General features: G+C 40.7%; 1 protein-coding gene across 3 annotated transcripts in view; it reads right to left on the bottom strand.

Moving 5' to 3' along the window:
- Window positions 1–22,048, bottom strand: part of PREX1 (phosphatidylinositol-3,4,5-trisphosphate dependent Rac exchange factor 1) — a 120,006-nt gene that overhangs the window by 8,870 nt on the left and 89,088 nt on the right. For 2 of the 3 annotated variants that reach the window (XM_036395777.2, XM_036395779.1), the window contains exons 16-33: window positions 21,523–21,665; window positions 19,722–19,814; window positions 17,452–17,600; window positions 16,444–16,529; window positions 14,757–14,893; window positions 14,142–14,313; window positions 12,718–12,905; window positions 11,804–11,965; window positions 11,026–11,236; window positions 9,585–9,846; window positions 7,828–8,034; window positions 5,514–5,602; window positions 5,049–5,131; window positions 4,344–4,434; window positions 2,549–2,677; window positions 1,806–1,847; window positions 1,240–1,457; window positions 109–208 (exon numbers count right to left, since the gene is read on the bottom strand). In XM_036395777.2, coding sequence (XP_036251670.1) covers window positions 109–208; window positions 1,240–1,457; window positions 1,806–1,847; window positions 2,549–2,677; window positions 4,344–4,434; window positions 5,049–5,131; window positions 5,514–5,602; window positions 7,828–8,034; window positions 9,585–9,846; window positions 11,026–11,236; window positions 11,804–11,965; window positions 12,718–12,905; window positions 14,142–14,313; window positions 14,757–14,893; window positions 16,444–16,529; window positions 17,452–17,600; window positions 19,722–19,814; window positions 21,523–21,665 — 2,562 coding nt within the window. The remainder of the gene's footprint in view (window positions 1–108; window positions 209–1,239; window positions 1,458–1,805; window positions 1,848–2,548; window positions 2,678–4,343; window positions 4,435–5,048; window positions 5,132–5,513; window positions 5,603–7,827; window positions 8,035–9,584; window positions 9,847–11,025; window positions 11,237–11,803; window positions 11,966–12,717; window positions 12,906–14,141; window positions 14,314–14,756; window positions 14,894–16,443; window positions 16,530–17,451; window positions 17,601–19,721; window positions 19,815–21,522; window positions 21,666–22,048) is intronic. The other variant, XM_036395778.2, reaches the window with a different exon arrangement.

Raw genomic sequence — 22,048 nt, 5'->3', positions numbered from 1 at the left:
CTCTCCAGGTGTGATATGGTCTCTTAGATTTACAATCATAGAGGATATTAGTTCATAGAACATACCAAAAAAAAAAAAAAGTGCCTCAAAGAAACAGGGAATACTCACTTGCTACAAGACTTTCATCCAGCTGCTTGAAAAAAAAGGCAACTTTGTCTAGTTCAGCCAGAGTAACCTGGATGTCTTCCAGCATGGTGCGCTCCTCCTTCTGTAGGGCAAGGCAACAGATACAAATAGGTTATTATCTGCCAGAAGATGAGTGACAGGAAGGTACTGTTGTTTTGGGCATGTTTCGGTTCAGGACACACTTAAAGTAGAGTGCAGAGCCTTCCATTAGCTCCATCCCAGCTAGGAAATTACAAACAGCTTTTTAACTCTGGGATACAACTCTAACCACCCTTTGCTAAGACGTCATTTGATGTGATTCACAGAGTAGAGAGGGTTAAAAACAGAGTAAGTTTGAAAGGATCTCTTTCTCCAAACTTCACAAATGTGAAGAACAGCTTACCAGTTACTGCAAAATAAATACTGATACCTTCTATGCAATGCAAACAAATAGCAGTTACACACATAGATAGTTTGGACTGCATTTTATAAAAAATCTCCACACTCAATCTACAATGTCTACAAAGCAGAGGGAAAAAACCTCCCTTCTCTAGAATATAAGGACTACTTGTCTGTCTTATGCGTCTCTTTTCTTAGCATTTTTAGGGTTTCAGCAGCTGATCTCCTGTGGCTCATCTGTTCATTAGGTGGAAATTAACCATGCAAGCATGGCTCCTCTCCTTAGACCTGGTGCCTCAAGCCCAAGCACCACAGACTTCTCACCACAGAGAGAGACTGAACTCTGTTTGTCTGAACTCCTGCAATACTCAGAACTTCCTCACCCGTTCGGGAGATGCGTGTCCTCACCAGGGGATGGCAGAGGACACTCACGCCATCAACAGCTGGGCACTAAAAGCTCTCTAAATGCAGTAGCATTACTCCAGATATGAAGGCTGACTGTTTTCTATAGTGTTCTAGTGTGACAATGGGTCCAGCATTTGTGCAGAGGTGAATATGGCTAGATAAGGAATATGGCACTTGGTTGTCAGCTGTGGAAATCTCCAGAGTTTGCTGTAGTGAGAGTCTGAATATGCTGCTGGAATGCAGGTAAGAGGTTCAACAGCTCTGGCTGTGGCAGAGAATCACACAGGCAAACATAAGCAGACTCGAGGATACCACAATTCTTATTCTTACCACAGTGGGGGAGAGAAGAGACTGGTAGTTCAGTAAAACTCCAGTGGCTGCTATCTGTTCCAGCCATTTTCTGCTAGCATCTCTGCTGCTCTCTTCATACTCCCCATTGTTGTTGTAACGATAGTTGAGAGCAGCCAGTAACTGCTCTGAAAAGGTGCAAACAGCAGCCACAAGAGACTGACAAAAGATGGAATCACGTCTCAGTTGTAGCTCAGTATCTGTCAGAGAAGGGGAGAGAAGCATAAAGAAGTCATGAATACACACATCTTCCTTCTCACTGCCAACAAAGTAGGTTTGTGTGTGCTCTGTTTGGAATGATGACAGAGTCCATGGGCTCAAAAAAGTTGTGCAATAGATCTAATTTTTGCTGCATGGTCTCACCACAGCAGGAAGAGTAAAGGGAAGGAGGGATTCTCTTCCATCTGAGAAGGAGGGTTGTACAAAGGAAAAAATGAAGACAGAAAAACCCCGTCTTAGGGAATTCTTGGGTAGGTTTTTTTGGTTAAAAAACACGGTCTTAGGGACTTCTTGGGTAAGTTGTTTCATAAAAAATTAAAACCCCTTACCTGTGCATTTTAACAAGGCCAAAAGAAGCTGATTCTTCCCATCTGAAACAGTGAAGAAAAGAAATGTTGTAGTCAACATAATACCAAGGTAGATGTGATTGCAGCTGGCTAACAGTTTCCTAATTCCCCAAAATCCCTGGCACCTGCATGGCCATGTCTATTTACTCTGATAGCCCTCACCTGCACAGACATGTTCATGACTGAAAAAAACTAAGTGCATAGCAAAGAATTTTACTGGCTACATGATCCGTTAACTACCATGAATTACTGGAAACAAATTGCATTTGCAGATGAAACCCTAAGGAGGTGATTACTATCCAGTGCTTCACACTGATCTGTAAACATCAGCTTGCATCTCCTGTTTCAGTTCAACCAGACTGCAGTGGTTTAGGATGTTGTAATATCTGATTAGCATTCACTTTACAGTTTGGAATATACCAAACATCTCTCTCTTCAATTTCTAAAAGGGTTTAAAACGCACAGGAAGATAGATCAGTCTGACATCAATCTGAATGGGCTGATGAAATAAAGTAAGGGGGGAAAAGATCTTTGGAATTGCTGCACAGGTGCATTTTTACAATAAAGCACCAGGACTCTGCAAACCATAATCTGCTCTACCTGGTCTCTCTAGAGCCTAGGACAGCCTTATTACAAAATGAGTTACAATTATGAAATCAACTGCTAGATTTGATTAAGATCTCTTCTCCCTGAAGCTAGTAACAAACGTTTCCTTATTTACAGACCTTCCACATGTTTCTGTATGATGTCAACGAGGTTCTTGATGCGCAGTGGAAGGTTCCATGGATCTTCCTGAATGCTGGCTTGAATATTATTCCGGCACCTAACTGTGGTTTCTTCCTTCTGTTTAAATTCTAGAAAACATGGAGTGTGGTAGCCATTTAAGAAATGCCACATAACTAAGAATGGCTTAGGAGTTATAATGTGAATACAGATGAAAGCAGATAAGCAGTACCAATAGCAGTAACTGAGATTTCAAAAGATCCTTAAATAGAACTAATAGAGAGGGCAAAAAACTATTCCCATAGTCCCATTATCAGCAGTCTCCCTGCAGTGCTTTCAGGACTGTGGGCCTGGCTGACATGCACAGTGCAGGGAGCTCTGCCCCACTCACTAGACAAGGAAGCCCTGCTTCCTCTGTCTTTAATGACCTGCAGGCAGCTGTACTGGGTAGGTCCAGAGAATAAGATCGACTTTTTGGCTGCAACTGTCACATCCCATAATACAATGAGAAGAATGCTTTCTTTCACCTAATGAAAGCTAACTATTAATTATAGAGTAGAAAATTTATTCTCCATGACTTAGCTATGTAGTTAAGCCAAAAACCTCATTTTTTGTGATGAAGTGCATAAGCAAACAGAGAACAAAAAAAATTATGCCAAATAACTGATCCTGGAGAGGACCAGAAGAGCATTCCAGGTCCATCCATCACAAAAAGGTGGCTATGGTAGCTATTAAACAGACACTGTGGTCCAAGATTCCAGCTGAGTGTAGGCAGGGCTTGTCTGCTCCTCAGTGTGATCAGTTAACTAAAAGACTCTCTCAGCGTAATTAATCTACTTTTAATAAATGAGATTCTGTTTAAGCAAAATAAAAGAAACGTCTGTTATTTCTTCACTTCATTCCAACAGTGAATGGAAAGGCCAACAGATGCTCCTCAAGTCTACACAAATGTGAATGTGTTCATAGAGATGAGTACATGTAACAGAACTCCAAAGGAGTTATTTCTGGAGTCAAAGAAAAACAAAAAGCAGGAAAATATCTCTAGTTCTGGAGCTTGCCACTGTAGCTAAAAACTAGAGCCTGTGTGAGGTTGGAGCTCTCACCTCCTACAGCACCTGAGGTACAGCAGGAGTAGTAGGGAATATTTCAGCTTTCAAGTGGGAAAGGAAATGCAGCAAATATTTCAAAAATAAAATGCTGTGTATTTCAGGCAGAAAAGAAACATGCTGAGCCCTAAAAGACCATCAAGACAAAAGTCATCACACTCCCTGAGGAAAAAGAAAATATGGTATCATCTGTTTGCTCTCTATGGGAATCAGTTTTCAAAATAAGTGTTATGTGAGGATGAATTTACTCTGGCAATCATCCAACTGAAGAAAAGCAGAGCAAATCATTAAGCAAACTGAGGTAGAACCTTTGGTGCCTTGGATGTTCAGTGGTCAACGCCTCATCAGCTTATCACAGCGCTCCTTCACCTTGAATCTGACTATCCTTACTTTTTTGTACCCTTTCAAATACGTTCACAGCAAAGCGGGGATTTGGAAACTTGAGAAAGGCCTGCAAGAATTGAGCAGAATGTAACAAAAGGGGCTTCTGTGTGTTTCAGGAGGATTTCCCATAAAAATTACTTCTTTGAGATTCAATAATTTCAGTGGTCACACATGGTACGTGCCTAAGGCATGACTGGGTAGACTGCAGAGTTAAGGATCTCTGTGTGGCCATAGCACATATGCTTTCATGGTAAACTCTGAAGTCTTGGAAATCACATTATTCAATACAGTCAAGCTATTTCTTTACCTTGCAAACTATGGTCCATGGGAAAGTGCTTGGTTTCCTCGAAGGCCTTATTTATTCCTGGTCCTTTCAGAAGTGCATTGATTGCATCAACCTACAATTGGAACAGTATTGATCAGCGTCAGTAAGACTGCAGAAGAAAATCTGAACAGAACTCCTGCTGGAAACTGCCACAGCCCTTACACTATCTGTACTTTGGAATGACTGACACATAGCAGTCAGACTTGGTAGCCATGAACTAGCCTCAAGAGCCATTTAATTTAATATTAACATTTAACAACAGCATTTTGCACAATAATGATCTACTGCTGACGAGGTAAGAGAATAGCAAACAACTCTCTGTGGTTACACATTATAAACACATCTGCATGCTAAACTAGTGAGAACCTCATGAAATCTGCAAATGTGATCCATTTTCATCAAATTACTAGAAGTTTGTCCTTTTTTTAATGAGAGCTTTTTTTCCCTTAGTCTTAAGCCTTAGGTAGGGCAAGTTGGCCTTGCTTAAATCACAAGGCAACTTTAATAACACAGATAAATGTGATTCATCAAACTCTCCTATGATATATTTGCTTACCGTGTACCCCAAAATCTTGATAGTATGCCTTCCTCAAAATATTATTTCATAACACAATTTAGTACTTAAAATTTCTTGATTGACATTGATAAAGAGAAAGCAATTCTGTGTAAGAATAATGCTTTACATACCTGGTTAAAAAGGTGTTCCAGACAGCCATGAAGTTTGTCTTGCTTGTCTAAAGGTATTCTCATATCATTGGGAAGCTCATCTCCTAATACAGGAGAAATGAAAAGCTTTGAACTTACAAACATGATCTATATGATGAGGCATGGGCACACCTTCACACTGGTGTGAAGTAAATAATGATTGCTGCTTTATCTCCAATTCTTAGGCCAAAATACTCATTATTTTCATATTATGAAAGTGTGCAATAACTAAAGAAACTTATCCCTGCCTGATACCTCTCCCATGTTCCAAATTTACTGTGGTTTACTAGAAAGAGGCAAATCTGTATCCTTATGTTCTTGGGATTAGTTTTGAAGAGACCACCGGTGCAAATTAAATATACAGGTGCTTGTAACCAGCAAAGACTTCTCAGCAGCGCTGAGTGGCCGGGCACCAGCAGGATGCCTGTGGCCCGTGCACACACTCACCTGACCCCATCTCATCGCTGCCCAGGTAAGAGCTGTTGCTGCGCACGCTGGTGTAGGACAGCACGGAGTCCCGGTTACTGTTACACTCACTGCAAAGGAGAGCACAGAGGGCACTGAACAAAGGCTGTCCCCACACCCCGGCACCCACGCTGCTGTTGGGCTTTATTGGCACTGCCTCCCCAGCCTAGCTCTGGGAAACTGAAATGACTGAAAGTAATGACATGCACAAGAGCCATTGAACAAGGACTCTGGAGCTGGGCTGCCACAGGACGCCTTCTTCTGTTTGCAGTTAGCACTGAATGCGTAATACATCACCCTGCTTCTGTAAATAATGAAAACAGACATCTCCACTAAACGTTTGCTACCAATTCTCAGGGTATTACAGCATCCAAATCCAGCATACAGGGAGGCTGCAGTAGCACAAATACTGGAGGTGGGAGAGAAAATTTAGACAATCTAAGTCACTGGAGAATCAGGCACTGCAGATCCTACAATGAAGTGGAGGAGTCACAACAGCTCCACACCAAACTTGGCTCATGCACATCTGGAAAATTCTACAGCAAATCTCCTCTCTTTAAAGTTCACTTTAACTGTTCTTACTGAAAATAACCAAAAAGACTATGGATCTCAGGCTGTCCCCTTCCAATGAAGTGACAATGACAGTGGTTTTAATGGTAGAAGCCCAAAACAAAGCTTTAAAAATTCTCCACTGTCTCTGCCTCTGAAGTAATTTTTAACTGAGATGAGAGAAAAATACAAGAGCAACTGAAAGAACCCTAATTGGGATTCTTGCTGTCCTTTTTTAAATCTAGTATCAAAGAAATCTGTTCTCTTCTCAGGAAGATTAATACTTATGGCAACTACTCTGCAATACAAATCCTTATGAATTACACCTCCAAAATGATCACAGAAAACAGCCTTGTTGGCTATTGCAAACAAGATATTTTCTTATCTACAATTTGCTTGAGTTTGTAGCTAATCAATGCTCATTTAAATCAAAACCCATAAAAACACATTCCCCATCAAGTAACTACTATCTGTAATATATGCTTAATTCTCTGCCTCTGTCTAATACAGATAAGACAGAATAATATTTCTCAAACAAATGTGTAGAATTCTGGAACAAGTGACAAGCCCAGAGAGACTGTGCTGACCCTTTGTTACCCAGAATAAATTAGCCTCAATTACAGAATTTAAACTACTGGGATACCCTATTAACGGCGAAAGAAATGATGCACATTTCACTCAGAAAGCTCCAAAGCACATGTGCTGATTGAAATCTCACACAACAGAGATGCCCCAGATCTCAGCACTGCAAGTACTCGTTCTTTTTCTTTATTGACTTCATATTTGCTGTCCTCTGAGGCGATCAATATTCAACCAGACAAGACCCCAAGCAACCAATCTTACTGGCCCTGTCCTGAGCAAGGGACTGGACTGTGCAGACTCCAGAGACCCCTTCCAACACAAACTGTTCCCCTTCTGGAGTCCTGCACCAGTGGCACCTATTGCTACTGGTACAAGTGCCCAACAACAGCAAGTGAAGCATGAGGACTGCAGCAGGAACATTCCAGAGACAGGTCATTCATTCATGGTAACATTCCAGAGACAGGTCATTCATTCAGAGCTGGAATCCTCCCAGCTCTATGGTCTTACTAGAAATGTAAAAATGGCCTATTAAGGATGTTAAATTGCAGCGATCAGACATGGCCACAATTTGTTACCCCACCTATTCTGAAGCTGAGTCTCCAAATGTTTCCCCCCAAAATAGAGAGAATTGGGAGTGAGATTTCCTTTGGTAGCAAATATTCCTGGAGAACTAGGAGTCAATCATGTCCCAAAAAGATTTTGAGACACCTGAATAAACATTTCTGTTTGGGGTATCAAAGGGCCATTAAAAATAAAAAACTCAACGTCCACTTCTGTTCCTCCATGTCTTAGACTTCTAGGAAAATTGGCTGCAGGGCCAAGTGTTAATACCAGCTATTGTAAGACCAAGCAGTCTGAGAATTCTACTGGACTTCTGTAGTTTCTGGCTACAGGACACAGAAAGTCACACTAGACCTAATTATTTAATTTTATTCACTTTTCTAGATACCTTAGTATTATGGCATTATTTTGGGGGAAGTATTTTTGCTGTGTATGTCTCCAGGGCAATAAATATAATGAATACATCAGTGAAGTGAATACTGTACTAAGTGAATACTACATAACTGACTGACTGGAAAACAACCTGTTTGTTGAATCCATACTGGAATGAGAACTTTGAAACACAGTACTAGTAAGGTACAAGTGGCACAATCTTCAGACTGACCTGTAAGAGTCTCTGAAACTCATTGTGTCATGTCCAGAGTCTTCCTGGTCCTCCTCAGAAACTTTGAAACAGACCTTCTTGATTCCACCATGCTCAGCTTTGTCAGGATCACTTTCTTCTGTTCCCAGGGAAGGTGAGGATGTGTCCTCAGTAGATGGTGGCTCACAGGCACCAGCTTCTGTAGGTTCTGTTATGGTGGACAAAAGTCTGCAGAAGCACAACACAGAGCTCTCAGTCCCACAAATGAACTGTCACAACTAAGGCTAAATGCAGCTATGTGAAATCAGAGCTACCTTTGTGAGCACTTTACATAGACTACTACACAACATCTGACCTGAACATGCTCTCACTTTGAGGCCATTCCCACTTGTTCTGTCACTCCATGCCCTTGTAAAGAGTCTCTCTTCATCTTTCTTCCAGGCTCCCATTAGGTATTGGAAGACTGCAATTAGGTCACCCCAAAGCCTCTTCTCCAGCCGAAGAATCCCAATTCTCTCAGCCTTTTCCCATATCAGAGCTGCTCTGCAAAGGGGCAGATTGTCCCCAGCATCACCTGCTGCCCACACGGTGGGGCTGGGCCCAGGACACAGCTGGCCCAGGACTGAACGGCTGCTGTCAGTGCACACTGATGGCTTATGTCCAGCCTTCAGCCACCAGCCCTGCTGAGTTCTTCTGGGCACATCTGCTTTCAGTCCCTTTATTCTCCAGCCTGTTCCCACTAGGTGCAGCACCTTGCACTTGGTCTTGCTAAACCTCAGGAGATTCCCATGAATCCCAGTTCCCAGAAGGTCCTGTTTCCAAAGGTACTCTACTTCTATAAGGTGTAACATAATCACTGTAACCATGGTGGCCTGAAAGTCCTCACTTTCTTCCTCCAAGGCACTGGATTGCTCCTCCTCAGCTCACTGGCTCTACCCAGCAGCCACCACCCTTCTGTATACCTGTTGAAACCAAGGGTCCATGTGCTTTCCACTTAGGTGAAGTTTTGGTCATGTGCTATTTTTGGCAGGGATACAGTTAATTTTTTTCCATTGGCTGGTATGGGACTGCCGTGGATTTGTGCTGAACACAAAGCTGATAATACAGAGATGGTCTTGCAACTGCTGAGCTAACACAGAACCAAGGCCTTTTCTGCCCCTCGTAGAGCCACACTGGGGAGGGGACTGGGGTGTGTGGGAAGACTGGGAGGAGACACAGCCAGGACAGGTGACCCCAGCTGACCCAAGGGATATCCAGATCGTGTGACACCATGCTCAGCATATAAAGTGGGTGGGAAAGGAGGAAAGAAGGGCTATTTGGAGTGATGGTGTTTGTCTTTCCAGGTCACCACTGCACAGGATGGGACCCTACTCTCCTGAAGGTGGCCAAACACCTCCCTGCCCACGGGAAGCAGTGAATGAATCCCTGGTTTTGCTTTGTTTGCATGCACCTTTTGCTTCAGCTGTTGAATTGTCTTCATTTCAACCCTTATTTCTGCCTTATGACAGACAAAATCTCAAAGGCCCTTGACAACACATAGATTCTTATTTTGGAATATACAGTAAGCAAAACAGTGGTGTCAAATTCAGATAGACTTCTAGAAGCAAAATACAATAATACAAACACTAGTGGATCTGCCTAGGAGTAGAAACAAACAGCAAGGACTTGTCATACAAGGGCAGGTCTGCAGAGGCAGACAGCACAATGTGCTTTTGGAGATTACTGCCTCAATATTATAAGGATTTCTTTCCCCAGTGCATATAGGATTTTGTACTCACTTATTTATCTGAATGACATACTGCTTCATTTCCTTCACTGCAATGTCTAGTTTGTTAAAAAGATGCAAGTAGGAGTCCTGCATCTCCCAATCTTCCTGTTTCAGCAGAAAACTGAGTCCCCTTTCTTCCCAAATTGTTCCTCCATTCTGCTGGCCAAAGCTACCATCAGGATCTCCATCTTCTGGGGCTGGACATCTCCAAGATGGTGCAGCCATAGTGGTGATACAATGCTGAGTATATGAGACTGGATTTAAGGTACCTACTAAACATTAAAGGATCTAGTTAGTATGGCTCTCACGACTTTCTCCACTCTATCCTAGTGATGATAATTTAGGATAAGCGGAGTTCTGACAGGAAAAACTAAAATTTCACTGAACTGTTTTATATAATCACATTGTATAACAAAATCATTCTGGAAAAATACCCAAAGAGGTTGGGCTTTTTTTTCCTGTCATGCTAACTAGATATTTTGAATTTCCTACAGTTCAGAAACTGGCTAGATTATGGCAGTAAAGACCTATGTTCACATGTATACTCATACAGAAAACTTAGAAGCTCTCTAAAAGCATTTGTTGAAAAGTTAATGAATTTGGGTTCTCAGGAATCAGTCTATGCTATTATTCAAGCTCTACAGACATTTACACTTACACACACACATACATATAAAGGAGTAGGATTCTGTCCTTACAGAAGAGAAATTAATTATTTTTCATTTAGAATTGCTGACAGTTTTGGTGCAGTTCTTTGCTCCCTACCTGAGCTCATATTAAAAATTCTACTGCTCAAGCAAGCAGGGGTCCTTTACAAACCTCAATTTGAATAGTCAATGCCATTGTTCAGAAAGTTGGTTAGTCTATAGTTCCCTCTTCCAAACATTCCTGCACTCTGACCGTCACAAGGCAATGAATCAGAAGCATGTTAGGTCAGATCATGATAAAAAAAATGCTGGATATAAATAACCAGACTGTAGGAGAAATGCTGCATAGCAACAATTTATCAGATAATAGATCCCCTAACACAGTAGAGACTTTCAACTCCATGGCATGGAATTTACTTAGTAATGAGAGTAGAAAGCAGCACTACAATGTGATTGGCTTCAGCTTTCCCCTGAATGAAGCACTAGCATTGCCATCAGCCCCTGCTCACTTTTAGTCAGCAAGTCACCTCTACTAAGGGCAACAGCACCCTGGCCACGTAACTACCATGAGATCGTGTCCAAACAGTTCATCTAGCAAAAAAATGGCACCTGAAGCCCCTCTATGCTTGAAGCCATTACTTCTTCACAACACAAGAAGGCTGCCATTTAACTATAAAATTTTAAGAAGAAAGGTTACTGGCAAGACTATGTTTCCTTGGAACTTGTATTTGACCTTGCTGAGCAGTGGAAACACACAGCCTTTTCAACAGATGAAATCAGCACGACTTGGAAGTTAATTATCACCTTGCTCTGGATCAAGACCAATAATAGAAGGTTTCCGTCCAATGCGAATACTGAACGATCTCCCTGCTGAGGTAGTGCTTTTGGGGTATGATACCTCCATGAGGTTAATATGGCAGTTGGTGGGGCAGAAATCCATGCTGTTGAGGGAATGAGGTTCCATAACGGCTTGTTTGAAGGCTGGGCTCACCTTTGTTTTCAATTCATCTGCAAACTGGGAGAAATAAAGTAGGTGTGTGCTACTGCACCTTCAAAAAAATTTGAAGCAATACAGACAATTCTTTTCTCTTCCTGCCGCCTACTCCAGAAATCCAGGAATTCAGATTTCTGCTGCAGCTGGAATAACACATTAAAAAAAAGCTCATAAAACAACAAAGGAAAGCAATTGGCTATACCTCCTAGCACTCTCTTTTCAAGCAGCTCAGGTAACTGCACGAAAAAAGCACAAACACTTTGTTTGTTTACATCATGATACACTGTAGTTACATTCATGTTAAATAAGACATTCATCAATCTGTTCTGATATTTATTCATTAATACAGTGGAAATTAACCTGCAATAATATGTCTTAACTCACAGCTCTGACAAGCAGAAAGGAGTGATTTACAGACAAGGTATTTTCACTCAAAACTTGCAATTTCAGTAACTTGCAGAACTGTTCTCATGCCTCCAGGATACCCACCACAGAAACAGTTTGGACTCATTAATAAAGAATACTAAGACCCACTTAACACAATGAAGTATTGTTTGAAGACTTCACCAATAACTAGTAGTGTTGTACCTCTTGGTAGCTTATGAGTCTCCTGCTAATGCTCTCCAGCTTAGTGTCACAGATTTGCCGGAATTCATACTGGGGCATGGTGGCCACAGCACTGCTTAGGGATATGAGTCTTTCGCAGTTCCTTACGAAATGACTGTCCTCTGCGGCAAAGGCCTCTAAAATCTAAACAAAAAGACAGGATGCCAATGGTATGAGTCCTGGCAGGGAGGGAAAATACAGTTCTCTTCCACTCAGTGGGAGGCAAAGCCCCATGGTTGAATAAAGCGGCCTCCAGAATAAGCTGCCTTTATTACTGCCTGAGAACCACTAATGTGTCTAATAGTCAGAGTCATCTACCATTCCTTAAAAATATTTAGAATCAGGGAAGTGGATCAAAATATCCACTGCCCAAGTTACCTGCTCTAGCATGCTTCCATGGGACATAACAATAACATTACTGGGATGTGACAAACATTCACTATTAGCTCGTTTTTGTCAGAGATGACCAAGCCCCTCAGCACTCTCTGCTGCTTTCCAGTAGCAGCAGCTCTACCCAATTCCTGTAGCAACCCATCCAGCTTCTCAGGTGGGAAAAAGTTGCTTGATTTTCTTGCAAGGTAAAGCAAATTCCTACCTGAAAAGATTAATCTTAAATATCAGAAGAGTGTATGCTACCAGGCAGATAAAAGCAAGAATTCCACAGCTGAGGGCTCCCCTCCATCTGCCTCAACAGCTGAAGTCCTGGAAGCACTTGCTGATTACTCATACCAAACAAGCTATTGTAACTCATTCTAATGAATAAAACTCTAGGCAGGGCTGAGAAGACCAATGTCAACCTCAACTGAAGAGCCAAGCCCACAGAGGCCTATAATAAGCTATATTATTGGTTTCCCATTCTGTTTAGGCAAAAGCTGACCATGTGTGGTTTTCGGTACCTTCGCGGTGAGAATGAAGCAACCTTTTGGTTCCACAATTTTCTCCAGGACAAAGGATTTGATTCCTGCACTGCTAACATATTCATATACCACCCCGTGCTCCAGGTGGGTGTTATCCACAGTCAGGCTGATGAGCGGGGTTTCTTCACCAATGACCAGTGGAGAAATTACAGTCTGTGGTGTCTGGGCTGGAACCAAAGTAAGTCATTAGAGGCGTCTGGCAGCACACTGAACACAGGCCTGCCCAGGCAAGAGAAACCTGCTGAGAAGAATATTGAATGCAGAAACACAACCTTTGGCTCAAAGAATGTCTTGAGCTATGTGCTGCTGGAGACTGAGAGAATATTCTTAGGAAGACATTCACTGTTGGCCATTAATGGAAACAGTGACAAAATTTTAGATAATACATATGCTCCAATCCCCATTCTGATGTTCTTCCATGTATGCGTCCACATATCCACGCTCAGGACACTACTTCTAGTTCTGTTCACGGATCCTAGCAGAAGCTTATAAGGGAAGGGAACTATGTTAATCTCTGAGTCCTGTTGTCTGCAGTAACTCTCTGGAAGACTGAGATGTGAGGCACGGATGTCGTGAGGAGAAAACATTTTTTACACAAACCAGTTCTATTGTCACCAGAGACCAGATTCAAGTTCCAGTGAAATTGAGATTTGCCAGGGAGCTGCTCACACACTTCTACCAGGGCACTGCTCCAGCTGTTCCACTGCTGGAACACTCTGTGACAGTGAAATTACCAGCATCACCAGACCTTGCACGGGATCCACACACACCTGCATCTGTTCACAGAGAAGTTGCCAATGGCATTCAGAGAGTCCAGGCTCAGTCCTTTGGACTACATTTTGCTTTAGTAGTCTCCCTTAACATCTACTTTTCTGAATAAGCCCTCAACATGAAAGCAGACCTGTTTTCTGAGCTATGCTTTTGAAGGTTGGAGGAAATTCACCCATACCTTTTCCTGAAACAGTGGCAACATGCCTTGAAGACTTACTCCAGATCAAAGTAATTTAACATCCTACTTTTTAATCAAAAAAAACAGAAAATGCAGAGTATTCTAAGTGTAGTTACTTGCAGATGTTCCCTCTCCATCAGCTACTGCTCATAAATGCATGGTTTGCAGGGGCTAGATTCTAAAAATGCTGAGTATCTTCATTCCCATAACCGGCTGTCTTGTAGAGAAGAGAGAGTCAAAGGTGCATGATTTCTATGTGCATCTCAATTTTTTCTTCCCCTGAATAAACTGCAGCAAAGAAATATGTCCTCTGGCAGACCTCATTCAATTACAAAGCTTTGCCAATACAAGAGATATTCTACAATAATAATTATACTTTATATTTCTACTGTGGTTTTCCTTCTGAAAGCTCCTGAATTGTCCCTAGGTTTTCTTCCCCCATGAGAATCTTTACCTGATTCCTGTTGGCTGCTTTGAAGGGGTTCCAGTTCTGCATGTCCTTCTAGTGCAGAGTTGTCTCTGCTGGAGCCCAGGCGACTGCCATTCAAACATGCAGGGGATGCTGCTTGCTGAGCTCTGTCCTCTTCAGCATCTTCATGTGTTCTGTACACCCACTGGTACAACCCCTTTCAAGAGATATAGGCTTCAGCTAGGACCTCAAAATGCCCAATCTCCAAATATTTGGACCACAGAGGTGAATCTAGCCATCAATTCTATGTCTTCTAAGTAGGCTGAAAAATCAACATTACCCCAGGTTTTCTCTGAACTTCAGAGAATATAAAATTTAGATCAATAGCTGGGTAAACTTCCATGGTTAGTAACAGTTAATAATTTTCAGTACTGTACGCATGAAATGGCTTTCATATTATTTGTAGGTGTTTTGCAACTATGGGAAAATGGAATCAAGCCCCCTCAGTGATAGCAGGACCCTGGCATAAAAGCAAATCAGTCAAAACAAACATGTAGATGTTCTTTTTCTGAATATTTAGTGAGCATAAAAACACAGGAATAGAGGAGGGAGAAGAAAGGTGGGAATTAATGTACTTCCTTTGAGGTTGTGCGTTCATACCAGTGCTTCCTGCTGCCTGGTCCTATAGGCTGTGAAGTGCTCCAGAACTTCCTTGTAATTTCCATGTGTTGCATTATTCCCATTAACTTTCAAAATACACTGCCCTGGATGAAGGCCTACGGCTGCAGCCTCAGAACCTGAAAAATAACAGGAGAGAAGTTAAACAGAAATGCCATTTGCCTATGGATGAGAATACTGGAAGGTTTGCAAAAGCTTTCTGGTTAGAAAAAGTAAGAAGAGCTGGGTCAGTCCTGTCATGCCTTTGCTACAATTCAGAGAGCTTTGTTGTGTAAGGATAACATCATGTGTCTATCCTTCATGTTTTCAGCAGTGCTGGCAAAAACAGCCATCTCCTAGGTCTAAATGTATTCATGCTAGAAATTTACATTTCTGTAGGAAATTGTTTGGGATTCTTATTTGGGTCTCTTTTAGCCTTATGGTTACATTAGCTGTGGTCTTGCTTAAGTACAAACTGTTGTATTTGTTCCAGCCTCTTGCACCTGGAAGACAGAACACTTGCATGTTACACAGTTTGCTACAGAAAAAGACTATGATGTCAAATGTAACTATTCTTTTCCAGGTAAAATCCAGAAAAAGAACAATCTTCCTAGCTGCAACTTCCAGCTTGCACTCCAAACAGTGAAAAAGTGGTTGCAGGTGCTGCTATAAAATGGTGTTATAAATGTGTGACCCTGGGAACACCATCTGTGGGCCCTGCCTAAGCTAACTGCACTCAGCTGGAGACACACATTTGTTCTGAAGGAAGGAACTGGTGTATGTCTAAAAGGTTGTATTTTCTGCATCTGCTCAACATGAAGGTTAAAGCTGTGCTGTGCTTTGCTTGTAGCTAAAGGTAAATATGTCAGGCACAGAAGTAGTAAATATCTCTGTCAAATTGTATTTTCTCCTTTTAAAAAGATCAAGGTGAGCCTTTTGCCTCTTATACTGGAAATTTGTAGCAATATCTCCTGTGTAAGGGAGAAGTAGTCTCCAAGTCTTATGTCATACTTTGTGATGTCCAGATTGTGTTACGGCTTGTATACCAACCTGCTGATCCTACAGCACCTTCAGAACCCAGACCCAAATTGTGGATGACTACAGGTAAAAACATTGAGGAAGCCACAGACAGCATGACCCTTCAACTTTTTCTCAACCATCTCAGTTTAACGGGTTTTTTTCCCCTGTGGCTGTTAAGCTTTACCTTAGTAGTCTCAGAAGAAACAAGGGAAGGGTCACTAAGCAAGTCCATTTCTAGCTTGCAAGAGCTAAAGTGATAGTGCCTTCTAAAGAGTCCGTGGTACTGTGCATTGCAGCATTCAAGTTTCTTCCACTGTGGAATTAAATTATTCCTTGTATTGTGTTGATGGGATTAGAGACCCAACACTCAGTTCAAAAGAATGATACCATTTGTCTTAGAATCTATTTAGGTGATAAGCAGTTTGAGGCAGGAAATCACTTTTGAGGCAGGAAATCTGTTCTATGGTTATGTGAGTGTGATTCTTGTCTGTTACAAGTTCTTGTCACTATGGTCACTAACGTATCAGAATTTGTACAGAACAAGCTAGACAATGAAACCTGGATCTATCTTTGTTGAAATACACACACACACACACACACACTTTATATACACACATCTGTCTATTCAGCTGTACTCCCTCCTTAACTGTATCACAGAGTTTCTACTTACCTCTTCCTACTGCGTGAACGTATGGTGGTGCCGCTCCCCGGATCTGAAAGCAAAGCGCTCCAGGACAATCTGGGATTTTAATAATCCTGAAGATAAATAATGGAGAAGAGAAAGCATGGTTTTAATTTAGGCTGCCAGAGTTCTGGGCAGTTCTTAATAGCATCTTTCCTTAGCATTCACAAGTGGGTTTGGATGAAAGCAAGCATCCACAGTGTTTACAAATAAATAACAAATAAAGAGACCTGAAGAAATATACTCCATCTTCAATCTCCAAGGCAGATATGAGATTCTATTTGTTAATTAAAATTGGGCACTTCTTAATTTATTACATCTTTAAGTGAATAAACATTTGACAGAAACTTTCTAAGGGATTTATATTCACTTCCATTTCTGTGCAAACTTCAGTGCAGCTCTGCTGATCTATACCAGCAGAGGATTTTTTCCCACTAAAAAGTTTTAAAAAAAGAAAACAGACTGGACAAGACATTCTGGACTAGAATTCAGCAACAGATGTTCACTGAGAGTTTCAGTTCTATGGATTACAGACTCTAACAATACATAAGACACCAACAGGGCCAACTCTCATTATAAGAAACAATAATAGACTGAGAAACTGTAAGGGCTGATATTAGTAGTCTCATCAAAAAATAAGCCAAGCTTCCGTGAGTGGAAATTGTTTTCCCATGCACATAATAGAGTATGAGACGTTTCACACCTGAGAAAGAATGTCAATCCTTGCAATTCAACTTTGTTTGTAGACAAGAAAACCAAAAGTTTTGGTTTTCATCTGTAGTATAAAGAGAACATATGCCAACCTCTCCTAGCAGCCCAAGAGTCATCACTAAAAACAAGCCGTGACTCCTGAACCTCTCATTTCTGTCATGCTTTCCTATTGAGTGGCTTCTGCACAGCGAAGTGTTTACACAGGTTTCACTACAACTGTAGAAGTACTACTTAGTAACTGACATTTCCCAATAATCTTTTCTCTCTGCCCATCTTGGCACTTACTCCTTTGCTTTGGTGGCTACCAGAAGCCTAAGTGGCCTTCGTGAGCAGAAGGACTGGGATAAGATTGTTTCCACTTCAGCAAATGGGCGTAGGAATACTAAATCCTCATTGATGGAATATATCTTTCTTCCTGCTTGCAGGCCAGCCATCTGCAAAGGGAACAAACACCAAGAGCACTTTGGATCACTGGCAGCAACTCTGAAAGCTCAGGCTTAACGTTCAACTGTTCCCTACTTATGGACATTTCTTGGATTCCTTTCACATGGAATACCCTATAAGTAGTATTGGTTCATCAAGTCATTTGTTACTCCCCCTTAAAGTTTTCTGCACTTACAGAAGAAAAAGATATTTCGCCAGTATCTTTAGAAATATGCCACTTTACAGATGTACCTTAGTTTGCAAGGGATACATCTTACTACTTTTCTGCTACAAATTTTAAACGGACTATTAAAATAGGAGACTATAAAAAAACAAGGGGTGGGGGGACACAATTGAAAGCTAGGGCCCCACGATAGAGTGGCTGTGATACCCAGTGAGACGCAGAAGTCTGACTTCCCAAACCCTGGGCACAGGAGCTGTGGACAGTTTTCGGCCATCAGCCTTGCAAAACCAACCTACAGCCAGTCAGTAAATGTAACCTGGTTTGAAGTGGTGATAAGAACTGTCTCTGCTTTAAGTGAAGTACTAGCTCTTCATTAGCTTAAAAAGCCATTCGATTTTGACTTTAATCCCTAAGTTTTGCACCTAACTTTAGTTATTTGGCAATGGTCACAAATGTAATGACAAGACTGAGATCCCCTATGGTGCCCACTGGACAATAGCCTCAAACATACCCCCTGATGATGTCTACCATTTAAAAAGTAACATAGCAACATTTGGACTAGGTGTTAGGCATCAAGGAAGCAGTAAAAAATTATTAAACCTTCCAGATTATAATTACTTTATATAATTTCAAGGTTCAGCAGTTGAGGTTCCTTCTACATGTGGCAAAGCCTTTTGTGTTCTGCCTGGAATCCACTGACAAGTTTATTGACTTGGAAAAGGAGGTCCACACAGCACCAGTCTCACAGAGACTCTGGCTCAGGAAGATGCAGATTTAGTTCTTTGCTGGACCAGTATTATTAGATCAAATTCAAAAGATGGGCTCATGGTTCAAAGATTATCTTGAAAGATCAAGAAAAAGATTCCTTAGAAAATGGTGTGCTGCCATTTTCCTCAAACACAATAGATCTGCAGGCTATTCCCCAAGCTTCCAGCCAAAAAAAGGGCAGAGGATTATCTGGCAGGCAATGGTTCACAGCACAGGTTTAGATTAATAACATTTTTGGCCAACCTTGATTTTGAGCACTAGATAAAGCATAGGTTTGGTTTCTTTGGTGACCATAAACGAAACGAGAATCAGGAATACTGAAATAATTTCATTCTAACACTCAACTTCAGTTCAAAATTCCTTCCCATGAGACATTTTCAACTTGCTAAAACCAATCCATCCACTTCAGCTATTTCCATTAAGCAAGTAATCCAGGAGTTATTTGAAGTCCAAAGGAGTAACCAAAAAATTTTAACGCTGACATTGAAAAATTCTGTAATAGTTAATTAAAAGTTAATTAATAGTTAATTAAAAGTCCAGGACTTTTAATTAGAAGCTCTGTCTTGTGTGCAAATGTGAAACCCTTGACAAGTCATTTAGTCCTCTCTTATCTTCAGCAGTGTATCTGTGCCTTATTTTGGTAAATGGAAGATCACACTCTGTGCTTCACATAAGAATTCTGCAGGGCAAAATGGGTGATTAAGAAATACTCAGATCCTAGGACATTTGGGCCATCTATGTGCTTCAAAGAAATGAAGCAAATATATTCTGTAGAACTCCTAAAAAATACCATGGAGAGAAATGACTGCATGCTTTTTAAGGGAAAAACACATATCTAAAAATACAGCTTCCATTCAAATAAACCTGTTTCCCCATTAAACATCTTTGCTATCCCAAAAGAATGTTACTTTCCCTCCCTCCTTAAATGAAAGTTGCTAAGGAACCTGAGGTAAGCTATCATCACACAGATACTGCTCTCATCCTATCACAAATAATTCAAGTCCCACAGTAATGCCAAAACACTTATCAATTTACAGAAACAGCTTATTACCAGGAATTGTAGAAGACAGCCCTCTTCTATTAGCTGCCTTTAAAGGAAACAGATTTTAAAAGGATGGTTTGTAACTTTTCTTAGTATTGAAACATTCTTAGATACCAAAATAAGAATGTGAGCTCCTACCTCGGCAGAAGACTCTCGTCGAACTGACTTCACCACAATTGCTTTGTTCTTTTCTTCTATGTCAAATCCATAGTCATCTTCTTCTGGTAAAATCTTAAACAGAGCACAATATTTACACAAATTTACGCTTCATAAATATGGAGTTCACAGAAAAGGTGAAGACTGGAGATGAGAAATTAGACTTTTCATTACAATCCACAACTGATCTGGACTTCTGTTTTAAGATGGAAAGGGACTACTAGATCATTTGGTCTGACTGCCTACAAAACATGAGCCATAAAATTTAATCTTAGTTATTTCTGCAGAGATCCCTTAATATATATTAAAGCAGATTTTCCAGAGTTACTCAGGTATGATCGGCAGTCTTTAAGAAGTGAAAAATCTATTCCCACCCTTGCGAGTTTTTTCCAATGGTTAATCAACTCTTCTTTTAGAAACTGCATTTGATTTTAACTCCTAGCCCTTCATCCTTCAACAGATCTTTCATTTTTGGGTTATGGAATTCATCATCATTCAGTATTTTCCATTGGTGAATGTACTACAGATTGAGTGCAGTCATTTGTTTATTTTTCAGAATACATCCCACCCACCTGATAATGAATGATCTAAGTGCTTCTCAGCTATCAGTTTCACACAAAATGCAGATCTCAGGCCTACCTTTTGTAGATCTAACTACACACTACATAATTCTACAGCACAATGGCAGTCTGATGGCTAAAATTCTATCTAATTAGAGGACAACTGCTGACATCCAGAAGTCCTTCCTCTAGAGACAGGCACATAGGTTTTGTGTAAGGGAAAACCACCACCTCCATATCTGGTGCTCAGTTTGTACCTTACATGGCAGACAGAAGCCTTCATAATTCTTGCTTCTGAATTTCTGCTTCCTCTTGTTTGCACTGAGGTCACACAGACCCACCTTATACATATTCTTTAAAATCATATCAATCGTGACAAATATACATTTCATTCATCCTTTTCTAGTGGTTTATTAACAATAAGTAAAAAGCTTAACAACTCACTTCCTATTACAGAAAAATAAACCAAGCCTAGCTACTGGTAAATGGACAAGTGGAAAATCTAACTGATAAATATCTTGCATTTGAGTAAACATTATGTATTTAAGAACCATCTGATAAAAGAGAACTGATCTAAGAGGAAAAATAAAGCTACTCAATCTAGCGTGCCATGCAGGAAAACAAATTACTCAGAATTGTTTCCTTGCTTCAGATGATTTTTGCACTATTTTAAAATACTGTCCTTTTTCCTTTAAAGTCAATTACATCAGATTATAAAGGTCTTTTTATGGGAAATCACCTTGAGAAAAAAAAGTCAAGAACCAGAATAATTCTGTCCTGCAGGACCCATACAGTCAAGTTAAAATAATGTATAGCAAAATTTCTGGGGAAAAGTCCTTATCAGGTGATGTTCACATTAGAGGATGCACAAGAAAGTAAAAGGACTGGAAGTTAAGTTTCCCAATTTTGGCTATTTTTAAGTATTTTCAGAAACAATGCTAGTAGTGCTTGTTCAACAAAGGACTTTGGAAAATTGCTAAATTGCTGGTTAGATTTTTAATGTTGCAAGTGGAATGAGTTTCAGCCCAACACAACATGCAATTTATCACTTCATATTTGAGATTCAATGGAAAATTTCTGGACTACCTCTCCTCTCCAATTTGCACTTTACATTTGAAGGGAGTATTCAGATTCTTCTGCTGAATTTTAAAAGCTTTTGTGAAATAGACATTTAAAAACCTGGAGGCTTTGATATGCCTAACTTCAGCTGCCATATTTCTTACCAGAAGATTCTTTCCCAGGATGTTTTCCACAAGCTTGAAGTCATTACGTAATTGTTTGCTCTTGGAACTGGTGCCCTCCATCTCTTCATCAGCATAAAAGCGGAAATATAAGGATTCATCCTTAAATTCACTTTTCTCCAGGACTGGAAATTATATATATGAAATACATACATGCATTTACATGGAGAAAAAAAGAGAGAAACAGAGGATAAAGTTAAAGGAAATTCTAAATATTTCCCCCATTTTTACAAAACACAGACCTTGATGCATCTCTATCAGTCAGTTCCTCAGCTCTGTATTTTTAAGCCAATGCTGTGGTTTAGGACCAGAATTTTCCTGACAGTGCATAGTAGCTCATAACATGATGCGACCTCCCTGGCATGCAGAATTTATATAAAATGCTAAAGAACCTCTTGGAAGGAAGATGCTACTCAAAGCCTCATGTTCCTTTCCCACATCTAAATGAATATTAAAAAACTACAAAAGGAGCAAAGACGGGTAAAGGGGCGGTTTAAAACGTAAGGTG

This window comes from Molothrus ater, chromosome 17, assembly GCF_012460135.2.
Source record: "Molothrus ater isolate BHLD 08-10-18 breed brown headed cowbird chromosome 17, BPBGC_Mater_1.1, whole genome shotgun sequence".
Taxonomy (NCBI): Eukaryota; Metazoa; Chordata; class Aves; order Passeriformes; family Icteridae; genus Molothrus; species Molothrus ater.
The sequence above is the reverse complement of the archived record's forward strand: the minus strand, read 5'-3'. Positions and strand labels throughout refer to the sequence as shown.